The sequence below is a fragment of the Cimex lectularius genome, unplaced genomic scaffold (assembly GCF_000648675.2).
Source record: "Cimex lectularius strain Harlan isolate CLEC.00 unplaced genomic scaffold, Clec_2.1 scaffold156, whole genome shotgun sequence".
Classification (NCBI taxonomy): domain Eukaryota; kingdom Metazoa; phylum Arthropoda; class Insecta; order Hemiptera; family Cimicidae; genus Cimex; species Cimex lectularius.
The window spans coordinates 848,193-869,080 of record NW_019392760.1 but is presented as its reverse complement, the minus strand read 5'-3'; the positions used below and the strand labels follow the sequence as shown (position 1 = coordinate 869,080).

General features: G+C 33.0%; 2 protein-coding genes across 4 annotated transcripts; one reads left to right on the top strand and one right to left on the bottom strand.

Annotated features, from left to right (window-relative positions):
• Positions 1–3,413: 3,413 nt before the first annotated feature.
• Positions 3,414–16,756, bottom strand: LOC106669764. 2 transcript variants are annotated; one of them, XM_024227384.1, is made up of 6 exons: positions 16,478–16,756; positions 5,247–5,599; positions 5,029–5,177; positions 4,717–4,963; positions 4,290–4,407; positions 3,414–4,231 (listed from the first exon to the last, which is right to left on the bottom strand). In XM_024227384.1, the coding sequence occupies exons 1-6, from the start codon at positions 16,608–16,610 to the stop codon at positions 3,438–3,440; spliced, it is 1,794 nt and encodes a 597-aa protein (XP_024083152.1). In that variant the 5' UTR covers positions 16,611–16,756; the 3' UTR covers positions 3,414–3,437. The 2 variants fall into 2 exon arrangements, with proteins under 2 accessions (XP_024083152.1, XP_024083151.1); XM_024227383.1 differs by lacking the exon at positions 16,478–16,756 and adding an exon at positions 9,881–10,337.
• LOC106673715 lies at positions 10,974–17,966 on the top strand. Of its 2 annotated transcripts, none has more exons than XM_014405889.2 (3): positions 10,974–12,087; positions 17,612–17,649; positions 17,707–17,966. In XM_014405889.2, exons 1-3 carry the CDS (start codon positions 12,030–12,032, stop codon positions 17,947–17,949), a joined length of 339 nt encoding a protein of 112 aa, XP_014261375.1. In that variant the 5' UTR covers positions 10,974–12,029; the 3' UTR covers positions 17,950–17,966. The 2 variants fall into 2 exon arrangements, with proteins under 2 accessions (XP_014261375.1, XP_024083153.1); XM_024227385.1 differs by lacking the exon at positions 10,974–12,087 and adding an exon at positions 17,147–17,520.
• The last annotated feature ends 2,922 nt before the right edge of the window (positions 17,967–20,888 follow it).

The window sequence follows — 20,888 nt, the reverse complement described above, 5'->3', positions numbered from 1 at the left end:
TCTTCTAATTTTTTTACTTTTTTTTAATAATTTATTTTTATGTAAGCATTCCATGCCATCACATTCCTGTTAATAAATGTATTTCATTTATTTCACCCATAATTGATACTAGTTTTTCAAATAATGACAAAACTACAATAAAATGTTTTGTCAAAATTAAACTTAATCTAATGTTGTTTCTTATTTTGTAAAATTCTATTTTATAATGTCTTTAAGACTGGTTCTCTTTATTAGCCCTTTGATTTAAAAAAAAAATCAAAATAGATCTTTTTGTACTTATTAACTTATTTTATAATTAATTTATTATAATTGTACTTTGTATCGTTTTCTCAGAGCTTCAAATAATGTCAGTGCAATATCATCGTATGATTAATTGTCAAAACTGGTCAATGGCCATTTTCCAAAAATGAGCTCATTGTAAATGACCAGTCAGCCAAAAATTGAATCAACTGCTGGGGGCATTCAATGGATAATAATTATTGATTGTTTTGCATAATAGTTTATTATATTCTGTATATTTTATTAGAGAGAAAAAGTTTTCTCTTATACCTCAATTGTTACATGTTTGTTGTCATATTTTGAAGTAATTAATATGTACATAATAATACACTAAATATATAATCTAATTGCAATTTAATAATGTTTTGGTCAAAACTTCAACTCCTTTTGTCACAAATTTAACATTTCATTTTAAACTGTTGCCAAGATCAAAAAGTTCTGAATGGCTTCATCTCGTTATTTCTATGAGGTCTTTTCTTCTACTCCTTACTCTGAGTGGAACCATCTGCTCCCTTTGCAATTCTTCCCAAGCCCTTCCTGTATTCCCAGCATCACCAAATGAGTATAACACAGATTGTGTCAGCCTCACAATCTTCCAGTCCACACAACTTCTCTTTTTCCAGATATTTCACCAGACAAAATAGCTGTTACAGGTATCCACACGAAGTCAGTCGGTTGTGATTAAATAACTGTCAAGTTAACCAAGGTTGACTTACAATTATCCTTCTCTTTCTGCTACATATCTATAATTTTTCCTTACAAAATTCCATACTTCCTAATGGAAGCAAACAACTTTTGGAAAAATGTGGTGATTAGTGACCTTTAGTCGATGATTATTCAGAAATCGTGAGATGCAGTCTGGTGTGATGTAGCCTTTTGAAAAATTAGATTTTAGAAATGTTTATTTACTTAAGGAACTCAAATCTCCTTGCTCCATTTTAATCTGGCCTCCATCCTTGCTTTTCAACAAAATCTTATTCTGAAAATCTTCACTGAAATACGGATGGTATTGGCGTATTTAAAATCACTATTCTTGTCCTTCTCAATTTTTCTAAAGGCTTTGATACCGTAGATCATTTCTTGTTTGCTAAACTTAAAATTTTATTTTTCTTCCACTGATTCCACTCTTTCCTTTTGGAGCGTATTCAAGTAGACTCCATCACACTGTTGATTTCCTTGAGGATCAAGTGTCCTTTTTTTGCTAATAATCCATTCATTTTAGTTCATCCTTTAATATGTGGGGTTTTTGTGAATTTAATTTTTTATAAATTATTATTTTAGTAATTCTACTTCTCATAGAGTTTTTGTTCCATGGACAATGATGATCAGATAATAAACTACATCAACTTAAAAACCTCAACACCCATGAGATTATTTGAACCCTTGAGGTTTTTTCTCTTTTTTAAGATTTAAGGGTGTTAAGTTAGTTTTTTAATACAAGATCAGCCCAACAAAGTCATTTGCCAGTTTCTCTGTATGGAAGTAGCTCATCTCACACAAATGTTTAAACAACTCTAAGTGTCTGGAGGGTAACAAAAAGGCAGACGAGATGGCTAAGGACAGGATATACCAACCTCCAGACCAGACAACCATGATCGTCTGATGAAAAAATTCATTAAAAATTTATCAAGAGAACAATGCATAGGTGCGCCACAGAGGATCTGACTTGTAGAAGTAGGGTCATCCTTAGCCAATAGGAATAGAAGGAATAGGTTATGGGGAGACATTACTTTATTCTACATATAAAAATGTATTTATTAGCATGAATGTAGTGTGAGAGGGCCGATAGTAGAACAAAGTGTACTCCATCACCTCTCAATTACAGTATTTATATAAAAGGTGTAGGGTGATGGAGGAATAATGAGTACTCAACCTCTCTTACAGTATGTAAATAAGAAAGAATGTATTTAAGAGTGAGTGTTATACGAAACGATTTGGATTTAGTTACTGATTACACTGGGGGCTGAAATGACCTAGGAGTTGGTAGATAGCCTCAGGTGGCCAACCTTAGCCGGACGGATATGGCCAAGGTCTGATCCCAGACTGCCAACACACACAGTGGGTGATTTTTAGTACTGCCGGTAATTTATTGTAAATTGCACAATAGGTAGAATAATCAGTGGACTGTTAGAAGAGATAGGCTCAACTCTGTACATGTATGTACAAATTTATGTGCATGGACAGATTGGAGCTTATATAAACCACTAATCAGTACATCAGATATTATAACAAATTAAATATATTATGACAAATTATAATAATTTCATACTGTTTTATCTTCTTCAGTTTCTAATTTAGAAGGTCGGTCGAGAAAAGAAAACCGAGTGTCCCGTGGTGTAAAAAGCAGCCCAAATGGATCATTCCCCAATTCTAACCTCCAATTTTAAACAAACTGTTAATGGACTGCTAAGATGGACAAATGAACCCAAAACATCAAGATAAATCAAAAAGTTTTACACCATGGAACACTTTTGTTTAACTTTATCCACCAACCAATAATATTATGTAATTTTATTAAACATTTAAGATTTACAAAAAGAATTCATTAAATTGCCACATTTTCAAATTGGGGAGCAAAAATACATATTTGAATTTATATACAATTGTGATTAAAATTATTGCAATAAAACAACTTTTATTATGAGGAACAATAAAATATTATCTAATATTTCTTTAATAGCATTGGTATAAACAATTAATTCAACATGGTGTGCACATTTCACTGTTTTTTCTTATACTTATTAAACTGTTCTTTGGAAGCATGCATTTTGTTGAGACCACCTGACAGATCATAGTATATTATTATTTTAATATCTTTAAACCGCTCCAGAAACACTCGATCGAAGTTGTCCATCCATGTGTGTACCATCTCCAAACTGGTGAAGCTACAAAAAAAAAAAAAAAAATCCGTAACTTTAAACAAGTTGAAATATTTAGCAGTAATGTACGGGGCAGTTTATTCAAGTCACAAGAGTATATTAATATTTTTACTTTTTATTTTTTGTATTTTTTTTCCTACCAAAGGATTATCGTAAACTGGCATTTTACATTATGTAATGTAATGTTTTGTCTTCTAATTCATCGAAATAATTATGCAGTTTAATAAAATTATTTGCTAGATAACAAAAGCAACATTTTGAAAGAAAACCGGTGTGTATTTAACGATCAATGTTGTACCAGTATGACTTTGGGATGTCATATTCCCTAGATATAATAGGTTTCTCTAGTTGAGACCTTGAATATTGGGGCTTTAAGGGTTTGGCACTGTCTTCAATGATGATTCCACTAAGTCTAGACCGAGGAAGCGGTGGAACAACTATGTCCTTCGCTCTGCACATATTCTGCATTTTGTCTTCTAATTCATCGAAAACATTCTTGCCTGTGACCCTAAGGAGTTCATCGTCAAGAAGTGGGTCATCAGCAAGGTCCCATGCCAAGGGTGTTTTATTATAGAAATCCCGTCCTTTGGCCGTGATAACATATTGATCTGATTCTGGGTCGACGGCGTGAACTACACCTTTTTCTCTGAACTCAGGGATCAGGGTACCGTAAAAGCTTGCTGAACTTCCGAATCTTTCAATCAGCCTTTTTTGGAAGTCTGACTTGTCTCTAGTATTGTCTTGGGTAAGTATAGGGAAAAGTTTCTCTTCTTTGTTTAGTAAGTTGAAAATTGGAATTATGCTATGCCGGCCTTTCATTTGCTGGTAAGCATATTCCTTGGCCAGCATCTCGTATTCTCTTTCGGCAGATTGCCTCTGCTGTTCTATTTGCTCTTCGGACATTCTTTGTTCTGATTTGTGCTTCGTTGTGTCTATCACTCTTAGAATTTCACGGGGTTTATTTGGTTTAATTCTCTTTTGAATTTTTACAACTCTCTTAAACGGTTTCGGTTTTGCGTCACTAATCTTTTCTTTCTGGTCATCTTTGTCCTTTTTGACATTTTTTTTCATTTCTGAAAAATAACTAGTAAAAAGTACAGACAAGATGGGCGGTATTTTGACGATTGTTACCTGGAAATCTGTTAATACAAGCTTCACGCCTTACTGATTTTATAACTTCTTTATACCTCACCTTTCTCACTGTCGTGTGTTGATCATGAAAATGCATAAATTTGCAATGTTTGGCAGCCTAAAATAGTATCATTTTAAAATGTGAATCTCAAATCTGACTCCTTCACTTTTTAACATAAAATTATAAGCATCAATTTTTATAATCTTTGAATATAAAGCTACCTACATGTTAAGAGTTTCAAATTCTTTGCCATTTTAAAAGTTTCCCATATATTTTATATTTGTATTGTAAACCAACAAAGCATCATTACTCCTAATTACCCAAGACTCATATTAAAAGTTTTTTTAATTGGTTCTGACATGAGTAAAACTACACAAATATTATAATAAAAATGTAAACTTATTTGGATGAGAACGGAAAGGACACCTGAAACGTTGAAAAGACATGGGCTGGATAGGACTTTGCATGTTCTTTAAAACATTCCCTACACACTGTCCCATGGGTTTGCGAATACATAAAGTTCCCCTCCGGCTCTGTCTGGCAATACTTGCACAAATTTCTATTCTCGGGCAAACACCTGATCATCGTCGCGAGACTAATCGTCTGCTTGCCCCCGAGGGTACAATGCATTTTGACTTTCCCGTCGAAACAATCTATATAATAAGCTGCCGCACTGAAACAAATCTGTTCAAATAATGATGATTGATTAATGTAATATTTAACATATTTTTTAGATACCTAGGAACGTCGTTTGAACTGGCTGGAAATTTATAACTTCCTGAATTGAACCCAAACTTATTCGGTTTCACTGGATCAGGAAATCTGTTAATATTGTACGACCCTGGGCTCGGACTTTCAGTCTGATAAAGAACTCTTTTTTTCGTGAGCTGAAAATTTAAAAAAAATTATTTATAAAAATGCAAAATATTAGTGAAAATTAAAATTAAAAAACAAACCCTATCGTAGGAATGAAGTTTGGAAGTTTTCTTGTGCCTGTGATCCTTTGCCACTGTACTTTCTTCATCCCCTGTGATAATGCTAAATGCTTTCTCTACATCCTTCGTTTCTTCTCTGTAGTCAGGGAGATGAAACTTGGGACTCAAATCAATAAAAGGGTATTTCACTTCTGCAGGTGGAGGTCCGGGTAGAACGTACGATTCCTTTTTTTCAGTAATACTCTTACTCCTTCCTTGCTTTCTCTTTATTTTGAGTCTGTGCTTCTTGATCACCCTTTCAGTCGGATCTCTTGGGATTTTTGAGCCAAAGGCCAATGAAGGTCTTATTAAAGGCCTCAAGACATACTCAAACTCTGGAAAAAAAATTTTAATCATGGTAATTATTAACCAAAACAAGAAGCAATGATAACATTTATGACAAAATTAATATGTATATATTAAGTATAACATTTTAACCTTATTTAAAATAGGTTAATTTAAGATTGAGTTTGCCTGGAATGGTCATAACAGCCTTAACAAAATGACTCCTGGTGTATGGATAGTCAAAAGGAAATAGTTTCATTTAAAAAAGATGCCAATTACTTTATTTTATTGCTGTTAATTAATGTCCAATATCTAATAAAATGATTAATATAATTTATTCTGTTTTGCAAAAAAGCGCAATTAACATCTCTGCACATTTTGGTGTGTGTCTAGCGAAATGTTCAATAGACAGAAGTGGAACTAAACAGCATGCAGTGAGGATAGGCAGACCAGGGTATTTCAATAATTCTAAATTCGTCTTCACAAGTTGTTGATCCTTGTTTGCTATTTGATAAAAACCAAATAATGTCATTTTAAAGAGGTACCAGCAGGTTTGCCATTTTGAAAAGGATTTAGATTAAATCATCCCTGCAGATTCTGGTCTGCATGTAGCCGAATAACTATCCCTAACCAGTGGTTAGTAGATAAAGGTGATCTGAGATTAAAATACAGCGAGTACAGGCGGACCAGATTAGCCAGGAATGATAAAACTTTGATAAAGAATTACTGTCATGTAGGATGGCTTGACACTTAACATCCAACTACAGTTGGGTGTCGCGGGCGAGGGGTCAAGCAACTAACTATACAATACATTTTTCATACTATAATCCATGAAAAAACCATGGGCTCTTTGGGGATTCAAACCCAGAACAACTAGCGTGGCAAATACGAATCAGACGCCTTAACCACTCTGCCACCACGGTTTTGAAATCCGCTTTGAGCTTTGAACAAAATGTAGTAATTAAACTTATAAGTAGTATGTAAACTTGACATGATAGAAAAAAAATCAATTATAAAGTTTCAATCATTTTTAGTACGACTTCACAGGTTGTTGCTACTTTATCTATTAATTAATAAAAACGAAATACGTCCTTTGAAAGGCGTGTCAGTTCCGCCATTTTGAAAAGAAAGTGTATTAGATCATTTTTCAGCATTTTGCCGAAAATCTATCCCTGTATCCCTAACCAAGTGGTTAGTGGACAAAGGTGATTTGTGAACAAAATACAGCGAGAACAAGCGGACCAGATTAGCCAGGAATGATAAAACTGTTGATAAATAATTCCTGTCATACAGGAGGGCTTAAAAACCAACTACAGTTGGGTGTCGCTGACGAGGGGTCAAGCAACTATGCAATACATTTTTCATACTATAATCCATGAAAAAAACCATGGGTTCTGCGGGGATTCAAACCCAGGACAGCTAGCGTGGTAAATACACGTCAGACGCCATAACCACTCGGCCACCGCTGTTCCCAGTCACAAAAACTAATGAGCTTTGAGCATAATGTAGTATGTAAACTTGATCAGGATCACCAGAAACAATTATAACGTTTCAATAATTTTTAGTACGACTTCATAGATTGTTGATATTGGTCTGGTGGTTTATTAATTAATAAAAACGAAATAATTCCTTTGAAAAGCGTGTCAGTTCCGCCATTTTGAAAAGAAAGTGGATTAGATCATTTTTTCTCATTCTGCTCTGCGTGTTGCCAAATAAAAGCCCGAACCAAGTGTTAGTGGACAAAGGTGATCTATGAACAAAATACGACGAGAACAGGCGGACTAGAATAACTAGGAATGATAAAACTGTTGGTAACGTTTCAATTCTTAGTTTACCCAACAAAAATTCAAAATTGTATGCTTGATAGTATTTGGTTGATAGTTTTATATCTTATGGAGATATTTTTGTTTAATTCTTAAAATGATTTCCCTTAAGTTTGCGACTTTGTATATCATTTATCGTTTTAAAAACGATGAGCAAAGTTATCGCGGAGCTTTTCGCGAATCATCTAAACAAAGGAAGAAGCTATTGAGAGAAAAATCGAATGTCCGTTATTAGAATCGGAAAAATGGGTTTCGTGAAGGTCGCCGTGACTGATGAGCTCTCGGCGGTTTCTCTAAAAGATGAGCGTGTTTCGTAAACATGCAACTCGGGAAACGGATCGACAAACCGTAATAATCATAAGGAGAAACGTCTGTGATGCCCGGCTGACAGGCCGTGCCAGGACGATGATGGATTGTCATAACTGGCGGTATTCGGATCAAACGGGGTCACAGGCCAACAATAGCCAAGAGCTGTCATTCCCCACTTAATGTTAAAGTGTGTTACGCTTGTTATGCTAAATAGTGGGTGGTTCAAAAGAGATCATTAACATAAAACAGCGAATGTTGAAAAGTTCCGGTTTTGACAATTACACGTGACACCTTCAAAAATAAAAGATCCTTGGCTGTTCAAGTATGTACATTCATCAAAGTACAAACTTACCATCATCACAGCTCTAATGGTTTAGATTTTTTTTCCACTAAATTCTTGTTAAAATTTATAACGTAAAGAAAGAACACAAAAATATTTATTTTCTATTTATTACATATTCTTTTAATGGTTTTTGTGCCTTTTTATCTTTTTTATGGATTTTTTGTAATTTTTGTTATTTTTAGGTTTTCTGGAATGTTTTTTAAATTATTCAAATGTACAACACTCCAATATTCGCTGCCAACCTGAGGTGAGTTTTATTTCTAGAAAAAATAATATGTTAAATATTTTCGAATAAATGCAATTTCTATTGGATTTTTAGCATCATCCCAACTATAATGATTTAGGTTTTTTTTACACCAAACGCCAAAATCATAAATTCTTGTTAAAACTTATAACGTAAAGAAAGAACGTAAAAATACATATTTTCTTCGTTTATTACATATTCTTGTATTGGTTTTTGTGTGTGTGTGTGTTTTTTTTTTTTTTTTTGTGTGGTTTTTTGTTATATTTAGGCTTTCTTGAAGGGTTTTTTTATATTATTCAAATGTACAACATTTCAGCACCCGCTGCCATCCTGAGGCGAGTTTTATTTCTAGAAAAATTATTTCTATTGGATTTTTAGTATCACCACAATTCTAATGATTTAGAGAAACAAATTTTTTAAATTATAAATTCTTGTTAAAACTTATAACGTAAAGAAAGAACGTAAAAAATATATTTTCTTGGTTTATTACATATTCTTTTATTGGTTTTTGTGGTGTTTCTTTTTTTTATGGATTTTTGTTATTTTTAGGCTTTCTTGAAGGCTTTTTTTAAAATTATTCAAATGTACAACATTTCAGCATCGGCTGCCACCCTGAGGCGTTTTATTTCTGGAAAAATTATTTCGATTGCATTTTTAATATCATCACAATTCTAATGATTTAGAGAAAGTGTTTTTTTTTAATATAAATTCTTGTTAAAACTTATAACGTAAAGAAAGAACGTAAAAAAACATGTTTTCTTGGTTTATTACATATACTTTTCTTGGTTTTTTTGTGATATTTCTTTTTTTATGGATTTGTTTTAATTTTTGTTAATTTCAGGTTTTCTTGAAGGTCTTTTTTTTAATTATTCAAATGTACATTTCAGCATCCGCTGCCATCCTGAGGCGAGTTTTATTTCTATAAAATTTATAAGCATTTAAGAAAAAAATAAGCTAAAAATATTTTTTCTAAAAATTGAATTTTTTTTTTTTTTTTTTTTTTTTTTTTTTTTTTTTTTAAACCTGGCCTCAAAATAACAAAAATTAGATCGTAAAAATCCAATATTTCGAATTTTTCATCCAGCCATAGTACATCTTTTGTAAAACTTGGTTCAGTAATCCTACTTTATTCTTGCACAAAATCCAACGGTATTTCAGGAGTTTAGAAAATTCATCTAAGTTAAATTATTGTTTCAACTTCCGACATAATTAATTAATTTGAATTATTAAATAATAATCTATAAGATCTCTTTTGTAGGAAAAGGTTCTAAAGTACCCCATTCTTAAAAAACGAAGGTTCAGTTTAAAATTTATATAATTTCAGCGATAAAGGTCGAAAATAAGTTAGTTACATTAAAGCTTAGAGGCTAATTATATTTCTAAAATATAAATTTTTAAAACTTCTTCCTCTTCTTTTCGAATGTCTCTATTACAATTATGTGTTCTGTCTAAGTCCGTTCAATTTCTGCTTTCAACGTGTTCAAAAATTAATTATTTTAAATTAAATACAAATGGGATTTGCAGTCGCAGAGAACAGAGTAAAAAATAAGATAATTTACAAGACAAATAAAAATTTATTGAAATAATATTCCAAAACGGAAAATAAAATTACCTGGAAACCCCTTTGTCAGGATGGATTTGGTGGAAGGTTTGGGCTGTCCGTTCCATCTTCGCGGCCTGTTTTTCTTAGCCATCTCCTTCTCCTCTTTGAGAATTTCTGCAACTTGCTCCTTGATGCCGGCCACTCGTGCGGCGAAATCAGGCCTAGGTTGGATGGTGCAGAGCCTCTTCGGGGGCTGCCGGATGAACTTCTTCAGCGGGAACCTTCGCCGAAGCATGTCCACAGTTGAATAAGGACAGAGCCGCCCCCCGTGCTCGACTCTCGGCCTCCACCCCCAACTCAGAGAAAACCCAACGAGAAGTTTGCTTTTAGAACTGGCCGAACAACTCGGTCGAATGATGGAAAAACACAGCCGTAATATTTTTTTTGGATAATTTTTAGTTTAATATTGTGCCACAAAATAACCACCGCCAACGCCAATCTTCTATCCAAGAAAATTTTATCAACGTTCCTTTTGTATATTTTATATTAGCTTTTGGTACACTTGTGCATTTATTTAAATGATTTGTTACAAAATTAAACAATACAAATAAAACAAATACAAAAATACATACAACAAACATACATACAAAAAAATACAATTAAATTCCCATACAGCGAAACAACACAAAATTGCCAAGGAAGTTTTATTACACAAATACAATTCAAGAGGTTCAACTCCTATCGTTTTATTTTATCTCTGCTTATCCTCGCTGTCTGTCAGTGTGTTTCAAAAGAAAAAATCTCGCAATTTTGTATGATTTGTTTAAAATTGCTTATAATTCTACTTTTACTTTACCAGCAAAACCAGGTTTTTCCGTGTTTTCCATCGGAGAACCGTTAAGATATTTCTGATGTATATTTAGCAAAAGGATTAGGGTCATCGGGGTGTCGGTGGCCGCAACGGTTTAGGCGTTGACACGGCGCTCACCACTGTAAGGTAAAGGTCCCGGGTTCGAATGCAAGGCCACTGGATTCGAACCCGACATGCTTACAAATGGGCTTTTTTTCAAAAACACCGGCGCCCTGAGGGTTGATATGACCTCTGCTGTTGCGAACCCTCGTAAAAAGAGAAAAAAGAAAAGAAAGATTATGGTCATCGGAGAGTGACTATTACAAAATTATAATTTTTATTATACACGAATACTACGTAACAAGGTATAGTCTTGAAAAAAAAAAACAAATTCAACAAACTTCCAATCTTTCGACCTATTTAAGCCACCAAAAATCCCTGTCTCTAAACCAGCATATCGTTATTTTTTCTTTCTTCCGTTAGTGTAAAAATGTTACAAACAACAATAACTAAAATATAATCACACCTGCTTTTATGATTAAAATTTCGTAGATGAGTTACAGTGCTGAGGCTGTCCATAAAATTCCTATTTTTGAACAAGTTAGATTTGCAGCATATTCTTACGCTTTTTGGATAGCAATAACTGGGACCGAAAATGAGCAGCATAAAGTTGGACTTCCTATATTGCTCGTGGTATATACTTGAAAGTCGTACCTCCAAGTTTAGATCCATCCGTAAAAATTAGATGATAATTTGGAAAATTTTCATGAATGTCAGCTTTGAAGGGAGGCTTCGGCTTTCTGGGTGGATATTCTGTGTCATCTCATGAGTCGTGACTCTGTATCACGTTTATTATTGTTCTGTGCCCTAGGTCGAATGTTTGGGCCTTTTGGGCTAAAAGATTTATTTTTGTGAACAACGGACTGTCTTTAGCATTCTGATTAAACGGTATTTTGCCAGTTTCACAATCCTAATGCTAGGATAGGAGTGCGACGGAGAATTCCCAAGATGCGCCTCAGACATTTATTCTGGAAAATAAAGATCCGACATAGTACATAATCGGGAGCACGAGCACAGAAAACAGAGCCATCGTGAATTGTCGCTCGATTTGTCGATCTGTAAAAAAACTTTCGGATCTGCGCCTAATTTACCTCCAACAAGGCTCTTTAGAGCTTTGGTTAAAACTATTCGCATCTTGTGTGTCTGTGTGCTTGTGCAAGCATGTGATGTGTCTGTTCCACGCGAGCTTTCTAGTGAGTTACAGGGCTAGAAATTTGACTTTCTATGTGCGGGGCAAATGTGGCACCACAGTACAGTTAGTCGGTGTGTTGGTGTTTTCTCTGCTTCGTTGGGCAATCTGCACATGCTATGTTGTACCAATCTTCTTCAAAATGTGAATTTATGCCCATTTATTCTGCAGTGTCCTGTTAGTATTCCAAGTTATTTTCTGCTTCCTTTAATGCATTCCGTTACTTCTTTCCTTCCAAAACATGATAGAAGTTTGTACTTTAACCGGCTAATACTTCACATTCACAAAGGAGATGGGCCGATGTCTCTGATTTCTCTTGATATAATCGTCATGTTTCTGTCTCTGCTTTGCCCGTCTTTTTAAAAGGTGGTAGTTTAGAGGGCAGTGGCCTGTGGTTTTCCTCAAATCCTGCCGGCTGAGATATAAGAGTTCCTTCCTTCCTTTATAAATCTCTTAGCTTTTCTCATACCTAGTGCATTTGTCCAGTGCTTGAATTTTTCTGAGCCACTTTTCCAGTTACAACTTAAGCACACACTCCGGTGCTTCTAGTTTTGGTTCTGGTCCACGGGTGAAAGGGTCGGCCCTTTTTTGGCTAGTGTCAGCCTATTCATTTTACACGTTCTATTTCATACGTTCATTCATTCTATCCGTTCATGTCCAAGAACCCACTAAAGTAATCTTGTTATGTTTTCCTTGACCCATTAGGCAATTTAGGCACTCCCAGAAAAATTTGGAGTTGAAAGTATACGCTTGTAGTTGCCTGCCTGTCTGAGAGTATGTAAATGCGTGTACCTTTCATATTTTTTAATTAACACCTGTGGACAGTTGTATTGCATGGACCTCATCTTGAAAAAATAATTTGAATTAATTCGAGGGGCTTTGCTAGGGTATAGTTCAGCCCTTTTACCCCAACACCTACACCTACATTGGTTCGTTATTTCCGAACGAGACATACGAACAATGATATCCACTAATAGTTGGGTATTTATCAGGTCCTTGTATATTTTCCAATTAATGAAATAATTAAGTCAATTCTCATATGGCAGACAACTATAGTTCATTATTATTGTCTAACGAATGGGACGTAGAACTACTCAAGAACAATGACGTCCACTAATGGTTAGTGATGGTCGCGGATGGTTAGTTTGTTTATCATGTCATCAAAGCAAACAACAATCGTGTTCGTTATTATTTTCAATGGGACATTGAATTTTAAATAATGATCTTTACGTAAGGTATTGGTTGAAATGAAAAACCTAGTGTCACGAGGTTCGAACCCACGACCTTCGGCTAAATACGCCGCTGCTCTACCACTTGAGCTATCGTGAAATTGGATTTAAATAATAATTACGACATTGATGGATAGATTTATATCTTATCAGGTCATTATTTCAGGTCATGTTTTATTTTAATGTTATTTACTAAGCTTTGCACATGGCAGATGATCCATTTTGTAAAAATAATACGCAAGCGTTTTAATATAAACGTTAATTAGAAGATAAATAACGATAGGGTACGATCATTATTTTTTAACCATTGGGAAAATTGACTAATATTAATAAATGATGTCACTATTGTTGTTATTGATTCTCTATTTTCATATAAAAAATAGGAAGCATTTCAGTAAAATATTCAATCCTTATAAGATCGGAAAACAATCTCAAGGAATTCAATTTAGTTTAATTATTCTTCCAACTCTTATTAAAAAATTAATTAAAACAACAATTTACTGATTTAATAATTAGGCAGAGCGAAGTTCTCTAGAGGCATACAAATTATTGTTGTCAAACGATTTTATTCGAAGGAGTATCGTTTTCTAGAGATCGACGAAAGGCCAAACAAACATTTATTAGACCGAGCATAAAATATGTTTCCCTGGCACTATTAAATTAGAACCCCCCTCGTAAAACTGCTTTCCGAGGCACGCTACTTCTTTAACAGTCCCTTTTATTCCAGTCGCCTAGTGTTAAACGCCCTTATTAATAAAACTTTCCAGGTTGAAATGGATAAACGACAAGTTGGCGGACTTTGCGTGTATTCCGTCTGTCAAAGCTCGTTTAAGTCCAACTTTTAATAGCTGTGTAATGTGATAAGACTGATTTTGAAATATTTTCTTGGAAGGAGCGAACCAACGGCAAAATTTTCAAATACTGACCAATAACAACTTTTATAGACTTACTAATTACTAATTAAATACCACGTTCACTTATTTAATCATAATGTTAGTATTAAAACATTGGTAAATAATGGAAAAAAAGATTAATAATTTGATTAATATATTTAGAAAATATGCAGGGACCTGATAAATAAATAAACCAAACCTAAACCTAAATTAGTGTACACTATTGTACTTAATTAGTTCGACATACCATTCTTTCATAAACTCTACTATTGTTTATCTTATAAGAAATACCTTTCATATTAAAACTTTTATACATTATTTGTATAAAATGGAGAATATACAAGTACTTAGTAAATAACCTAAACATCGTTAACCATTGGTGGAAATAATATCTTTGTGACCTTGTGCACTACAGCTAATATTGGTCCATTGTGTATTTCCATTATTGACCAGATCTATTTTTCAAACTTGATACTTTTTACCAGGTCCCAAAGCTTTGCAAAGCATTACTGTTCATGTTTCACTGTTTCTTCGTTTTCCTTGTACTATAAACATAGGCTTATTGTGCTATTCCAAGTATATATATGCCCCAGAGTTTCCAGTGTCTAGTCCTACTAGAATTCACTGCTTAAGTTTAGTAGTTCTACTGTTAATTTCTGCAGTGGTTTTTCTGAACTTTTGTGTATTCCTGTGTTCTTCTAATTGCACCGAGGACTTATTATCAGCCCAGAGTTTGATGGATCTACATTGTTGGCAAATGGTATACCGCAGAAGGTTTCAGGGCAGAATTTATTACTTTGCCCTGTATGCCTAATGCACAAACAAGGGTGATTTTGTAATTTTCCCCAATGTCTGACAGGGTTCCCAAATTGTTCTGGATTTTACTACTGATGTGGTAGTTCCTTTAGTGGCACTGGCTGTCAAAGCAGATGTCTCTTTTCTTGGTAATGCCCAACCTTTGATCTCCCTGGCAGTGGCCAACGTACGTCTACCTGAAGTACAGTGGCATTTCCATAGATACCAGCTCCTGACCCATATTCGGTCTTATAGCTATCTGTATATGAGATATAGTTAGCACATTAACTGGGATCCCCTTTTCCCAGTCTGTTCTATCAGGGTATCAGTTTTTTAATTTGAATTTTGGTGTCATAGCCCAGAGCATTATCTGAAGATCCTCTTGAAGCTTTAATTAATCCCTTTTCTGCAAGGCTAAATTGTAACTCTACCTTCTCCCTGAATGAAGATATGCAGCGTGGTGGTACATTTAGGACTGATTTAGGAATGCAAGCCTCTGGGTAGTTCTGAAATTCCTGACTACTCTCAGGTGTTGCATATTTATCCACCAAACCATCGATCCATAAGTTATCATGGGATATAAACAACCTGTGTGTAAAACAATAAAAACACATTTGGATTTAGTCCCCAGCTTGTCCCACAAAGGCAATTACATCTGCCAATGGTGATTTTCTCTCTTTGTGAGAGATAGTTATTCCAAGAAAGTCTTTGGTTAAAGGTAGCACCTAGAATTAAAATAATAACAATCGTCTATTTTTATCTTCCTTGAAAAGATTGACATAATCATTTGGTTAATACGGAAAGTTTTGAAAGACCTGATAAATAACCAAACCTTTGCTAACCATAAGTTGACATCATTATGCTTTTTGGTCAAAGCCTCGGCCCTACATTCAGAATATAATGAATCCCATGTGTAAGAATTATTTGTTTAAAAATAATTATGTTATTTACCAAAGAACATTCACGTATTATATTTTTTGAGCTTTAAGGGATTTAATGTCCTGGTATTATTTTACTGGGTACTATCACTGATTTACAAAAATACAGTAAAATGAACAGCATCAGTTAGTCCAACAGTTTCTTTTTTACTTGTAAAAGCAATTAAACAACATTATAAACTATCTCATCAACAATCTATTTTATTATATGTAAAGTAATGATGATGATGAAAAAATTGGAATTATATTTTTATCAATTAATTATTCTTTTTATGTAAGGTCTTGGTTGAGATAAAAAAATCAGTGTCACGAGCGGGATTCGAAACCATGACCTTTGGCTAAATACACCGCTGCTCTACCGCTTGAGCTATCGTGACTTCGATCCTCTCGGACACCATCTCTCCATCTCAACCTACAACTGTTCGAATTTTCCCTCGTTTTGCCATTTTCAGTTCATTGTATTCGTTCTATTCATTTGTAGGTTGAGATGAATAAAAAAAATCTGATTCACCTTTCAACATAACATATTTATGCAGACATCCTATTGAGTTAGACGAGTTCAAATTGTGAAGTAAACATGCATTGTTTAATAAGAGTTATAATGATCAGAGGTAAACAATCAAAAGTTTCATTCTATTTTATCAAATTTGGACACTGTTTATTTTTCTAAAAGTCCAGATTAAATTAAAGTAAGACAAACAATATGACATACCATAATCGTAGTCGTCCAATTTTTTCACAAGGGATGACACAGAGCGAGACAGATCCCCTTCATCGTCCGGATGCGGCAACAAAGTCCAGCCCCTTGGGACGTTCTTGTTGGTGAAAATTTTGCGCAAATCCATTACCGATCTTCTAAGAGTCCAAACTTCTTAAATTCACCCACTAACACATGACAGTGGAATTTGATGGAAAGAAATATTTGATAACAGTTGTTTTTAACTGGTGATTCACTGATATAGGGACTTTTTTTAATAAAATTTAAATGTTTTGGGAAAAATTTAGAAAATCTAGCCTGTGAGAATTTTTTTAATTAATTAATTTAATTTTTATGGGCTTAAAATAGTCCCTCCTTGAAAGCACTTGCATCAATTAAACGACATTTTCTAACTTTTTAATTATACTGTTCTATGCACTATTTATTTCAGTAGTCTGCAAAAAATTGTTATACGGTGAAAATTAAATTGTAAACAATAACTATTAATTGTCACATTGACAATTAAACTATCTATTCCAAATGAAAATAGCTGTGGAGAAGATTTATTTATGTAACAGCTAAGAATGTGCTGATGAAAGGTTTATTTAGTTCTTGCTTAAGGAAGGAATTTAATAATAGAAATAAAACTGCAAAAGAGAAAGATTGAGTTGATATCTGTGTTGCCATTCTCCTTACTGAAATGTTTTTGAATATTTTTAAATAACATTGTATTAAAGACATAACAAAAATAATTATAGCAACAATTTCTTTTCTACTTTTTACACCTCCCGTATATTTCTTTTCACAATTTTTCCCTATCACGAATGCACTTGCAGGGCAACAAAATATTAAACGAAGAATTACAGAGGGTAGATAAAAAACAAAGGGCAATTTATCGTGTACACGCTGACAATTTTTGGATTACAATTATCAAAATCAGCCAAGAGGAACTTTTGATACAAAAAACATATTATAAAGCCAACAAGGGTAGATAATTTGTTAGAACTGTTTTCATTCAGAAACGATGGTGATTCGGCGTTTAATTTTAATTATTTCACGTACGTACAAATGGTACAATATAAAATTTTACAGCCCTTGCCTGAAGATAAAGTAAAACAGTGAAAATTTTAATTTTATTTATTTTTTTAGTGTTTTCAACTGTCATGCCATATCCTCAAGACACAGATGTAAGAACAGCTCATATAGCTTATGGCGGTTATGATCCAGCATGAATTTTTTTACAGGATAATATGAAAAGGCAATTGGAAAGAGCAGGCAGTGGTAAAGAGAATGACAACGGTGTTTTATCCATGCTGGGCCCTCTTGGAAACATGCAGTCTGCACTAGGACCATTCACGAACAACATCAAAGGAGGACAAATGGTCATAGGTGGATTCTCATTTCTCATCTTCCCAAGTCCGAAGTTGGATCAGTTACAGAACTTGCAATCACAAATACCAACTCAACTTCCATTCCTTCCAGGTTAAACCTTTAAAAAAATAACTTTACTGTCATTAATAATAATTTTTTAAATAAAATTTTTTTATGATATTCTCTATAGTGATTTCAATATTCTCTTTTTTAACTATGCACAATATGAAAAATGTCATTATTTTATTATCTGAAGAAACCATATAACAAATGGGTTAATTATTAAGTTTGCTGCTTCAACAATACATCAGGTAGAAGCAAATATATTCAGAATAAAATAAACCATCTTTTATTATATTATTTATAAATACTGATTTATATAAGCTCAAATCTGTATATACATGTGTACAGATTATTATGAGACTGTGAGATGAGGTCTGGTGAAACATAGGTTTTAGAAAAACATTTTCTTTATCATGCCTACGTTTTGATTGTTATTGAAATCATCTTCAGGGCCTGGGATTTATAAACATTGTTTAGATTTTAAAAACACATGTAGGATGTGAAAAAACTGGTCTTACCCGTCCAGCCACCGAGGTTGGGTTCCATGAGCTATCAATAACTAGATCATTTTAGCACAAAAAACAATAAATTTCTAAATGCAAACCCATTCACATTCTCACTCATCCTTAAATATATTCTTTACTTTTGACACACCATTCACTCAATTAAGGCGGTGGGGTACTCAATATTCCTATTTCCATCACCCTTCACCCTTCCATAACTAACCTAATTGAGGGTCGATAAGGTACTCAATGTGTAGTGTGAGAGGTCAATGGCAGAATATTGAGTACCATCTCACACTACTCGTTTATGCTACTAAATACATTTACTCACAACACCCCCTGACACAACACTATCAGTATTATGTACGGTAAGGAAGAAATCAGAACAGGGGACACAGATACTCGAAGCCTCAAGCACAATTCTAATATCGGTTGGGATTCCAACATGCTCTTTATATGGAGCCAAGGCATCCTTCAATTAAGTGGGACACATCGAGCAACCTTTCCTAACTTAAGTATTCTTCTCGGGGGAATGATATCAAGATTTACATATCTAAAGAACAATTTTCCCAATTTTTTCCTGTTNGTTTATAAATATGTATATAGAAAATGAAAAAATACTAAACAAAACTAGAGTATATTTATTCAAGAAATTGTATTTATAAATGTACATATATGAAACTTCAAACATATTATTGTTAATTTGCAGTTATAAATACAGATAAATGTACAAAAATATTAAATTGAGAATAGCATTGTGCTACAAGCCTAAATTTTTAGTTTGTTTTAGGAACCAACATACTCTGCAACTAAAAGTCATTAGTGTTAAAAATTTATATAACAATCAGGTCATTTTACATTAGAGTTTATATTCTAAATAATGTCTAGTATATTATTGTAGAAATATCGTCCAAGCGTTTCCTAACCAACTCTGATGGAAAGAAAATTATTAAAATTGATTATTTCCCTTGTAAAAACTAAAAAGTTAAAAAAAGGTAATTAGTTGTTTATACACATGTATATAGAAAAATAAAGTATATTTATTCAAGAAATTGTATTTATAAATGTACATATATGAAACTTCAACCATATTTGCGTTAATTTGCGGTTATAAATACAGATAAATATACAAAAATATTAAAGTGAGAACAGCATTATACTACAAGATTAAATTTTAATGTTTGTTGTAGGAACCAATATATTCTGCAATTAAAGTTGATTATTTCCCTTATAAAAACTAAAGAGTTAAAAAAAGGTAATTAGTTGTTTATACATATGTATATAGAAAAAGTACCGTACAAACATAATATATATTTATTCAAGAAATTATATTGTGTATGCGGTTATAAATATGGATAAATTTCCAACCTTTTAAAGTGAGAATAGCATTATGCTACAAGCATAGAACATTTATGCAGGAACCAACATACTCTGCAATTAAAAGCCATTAGTGTATAAAATCTATATAACAATCAGGTCCTTTTACATTAGAGATCTATTCTAAATGATATTCTAGTATATTATTGTTGAAATATCGTCCAAGCGTTCCCTGTTGGAAAGAAAATTATTAAAATTGATTATTTCCCTTATAAAAACTAATGAGTTAAAAAAAGGTAATTAGTTGTTTATACATATGTATATAGAAAAAGTACCATGGAAAAATAAAGTAAATTTATTCAAGAAATTGTATTTATAAATCTATATGAAACTTCAACCATATTATTGCTATTTTTCGGTTATAAATACGGATAACTATACAAAAATATTAAAGTGAGAATAGCATTATGCTACAAGCCTAAATATGTTAGTTGTAGGAACTAAGATATTCTGCAATTAAAAACCATTAGTGTTAAAAATTTATATAACAATCAGGTCATTTTACATTAAAGTTCTATTCTAAATAATATTCTGGTATATTATTGCAGAAATATAGTCCAAGCGTTCCCTGATGGAAAGAAAATTATTTCCCTTGTAAAAACTAAAAAGTTAAAAAAAAAGGTAATTAGTTGTTTATACATATGTATATAGAAAAAGTACCATGGAAAAATAAAGTATATTTATTCAAGAAATTGTTTTTATAAATCTACATATATGAAACTTCAACCATATTGTTGTTAATTTGCGGTTATAAATAAGGATAAATGTACAAAAATATTAAAGTGGGAATAGCATTATGATACAAGCATAAACTTTTATGTTTGTTTTAGAAACCACCAGCCACACTCAGCAACTAAAAGCCCATTAACGTTAGAGCCTAGAGGATTATCTAACAATCAGGTCCTTTTACGTTAGAGTTTTGATCTAAGTGATATTCTAGCATATTATTGTGTAAATATCAATCAATCGATTTTGGCTTTTTCTCTGATGGAAATAATATGTTTAAAACCGTTTTATTTCCTTGGTAAAAATAACGATTTAATGCAAGCGATGAGAACGGTGAAGAAAAAAGTGAAATGTGCTTTGACCTTAAAAAACGAATTATCATAAGG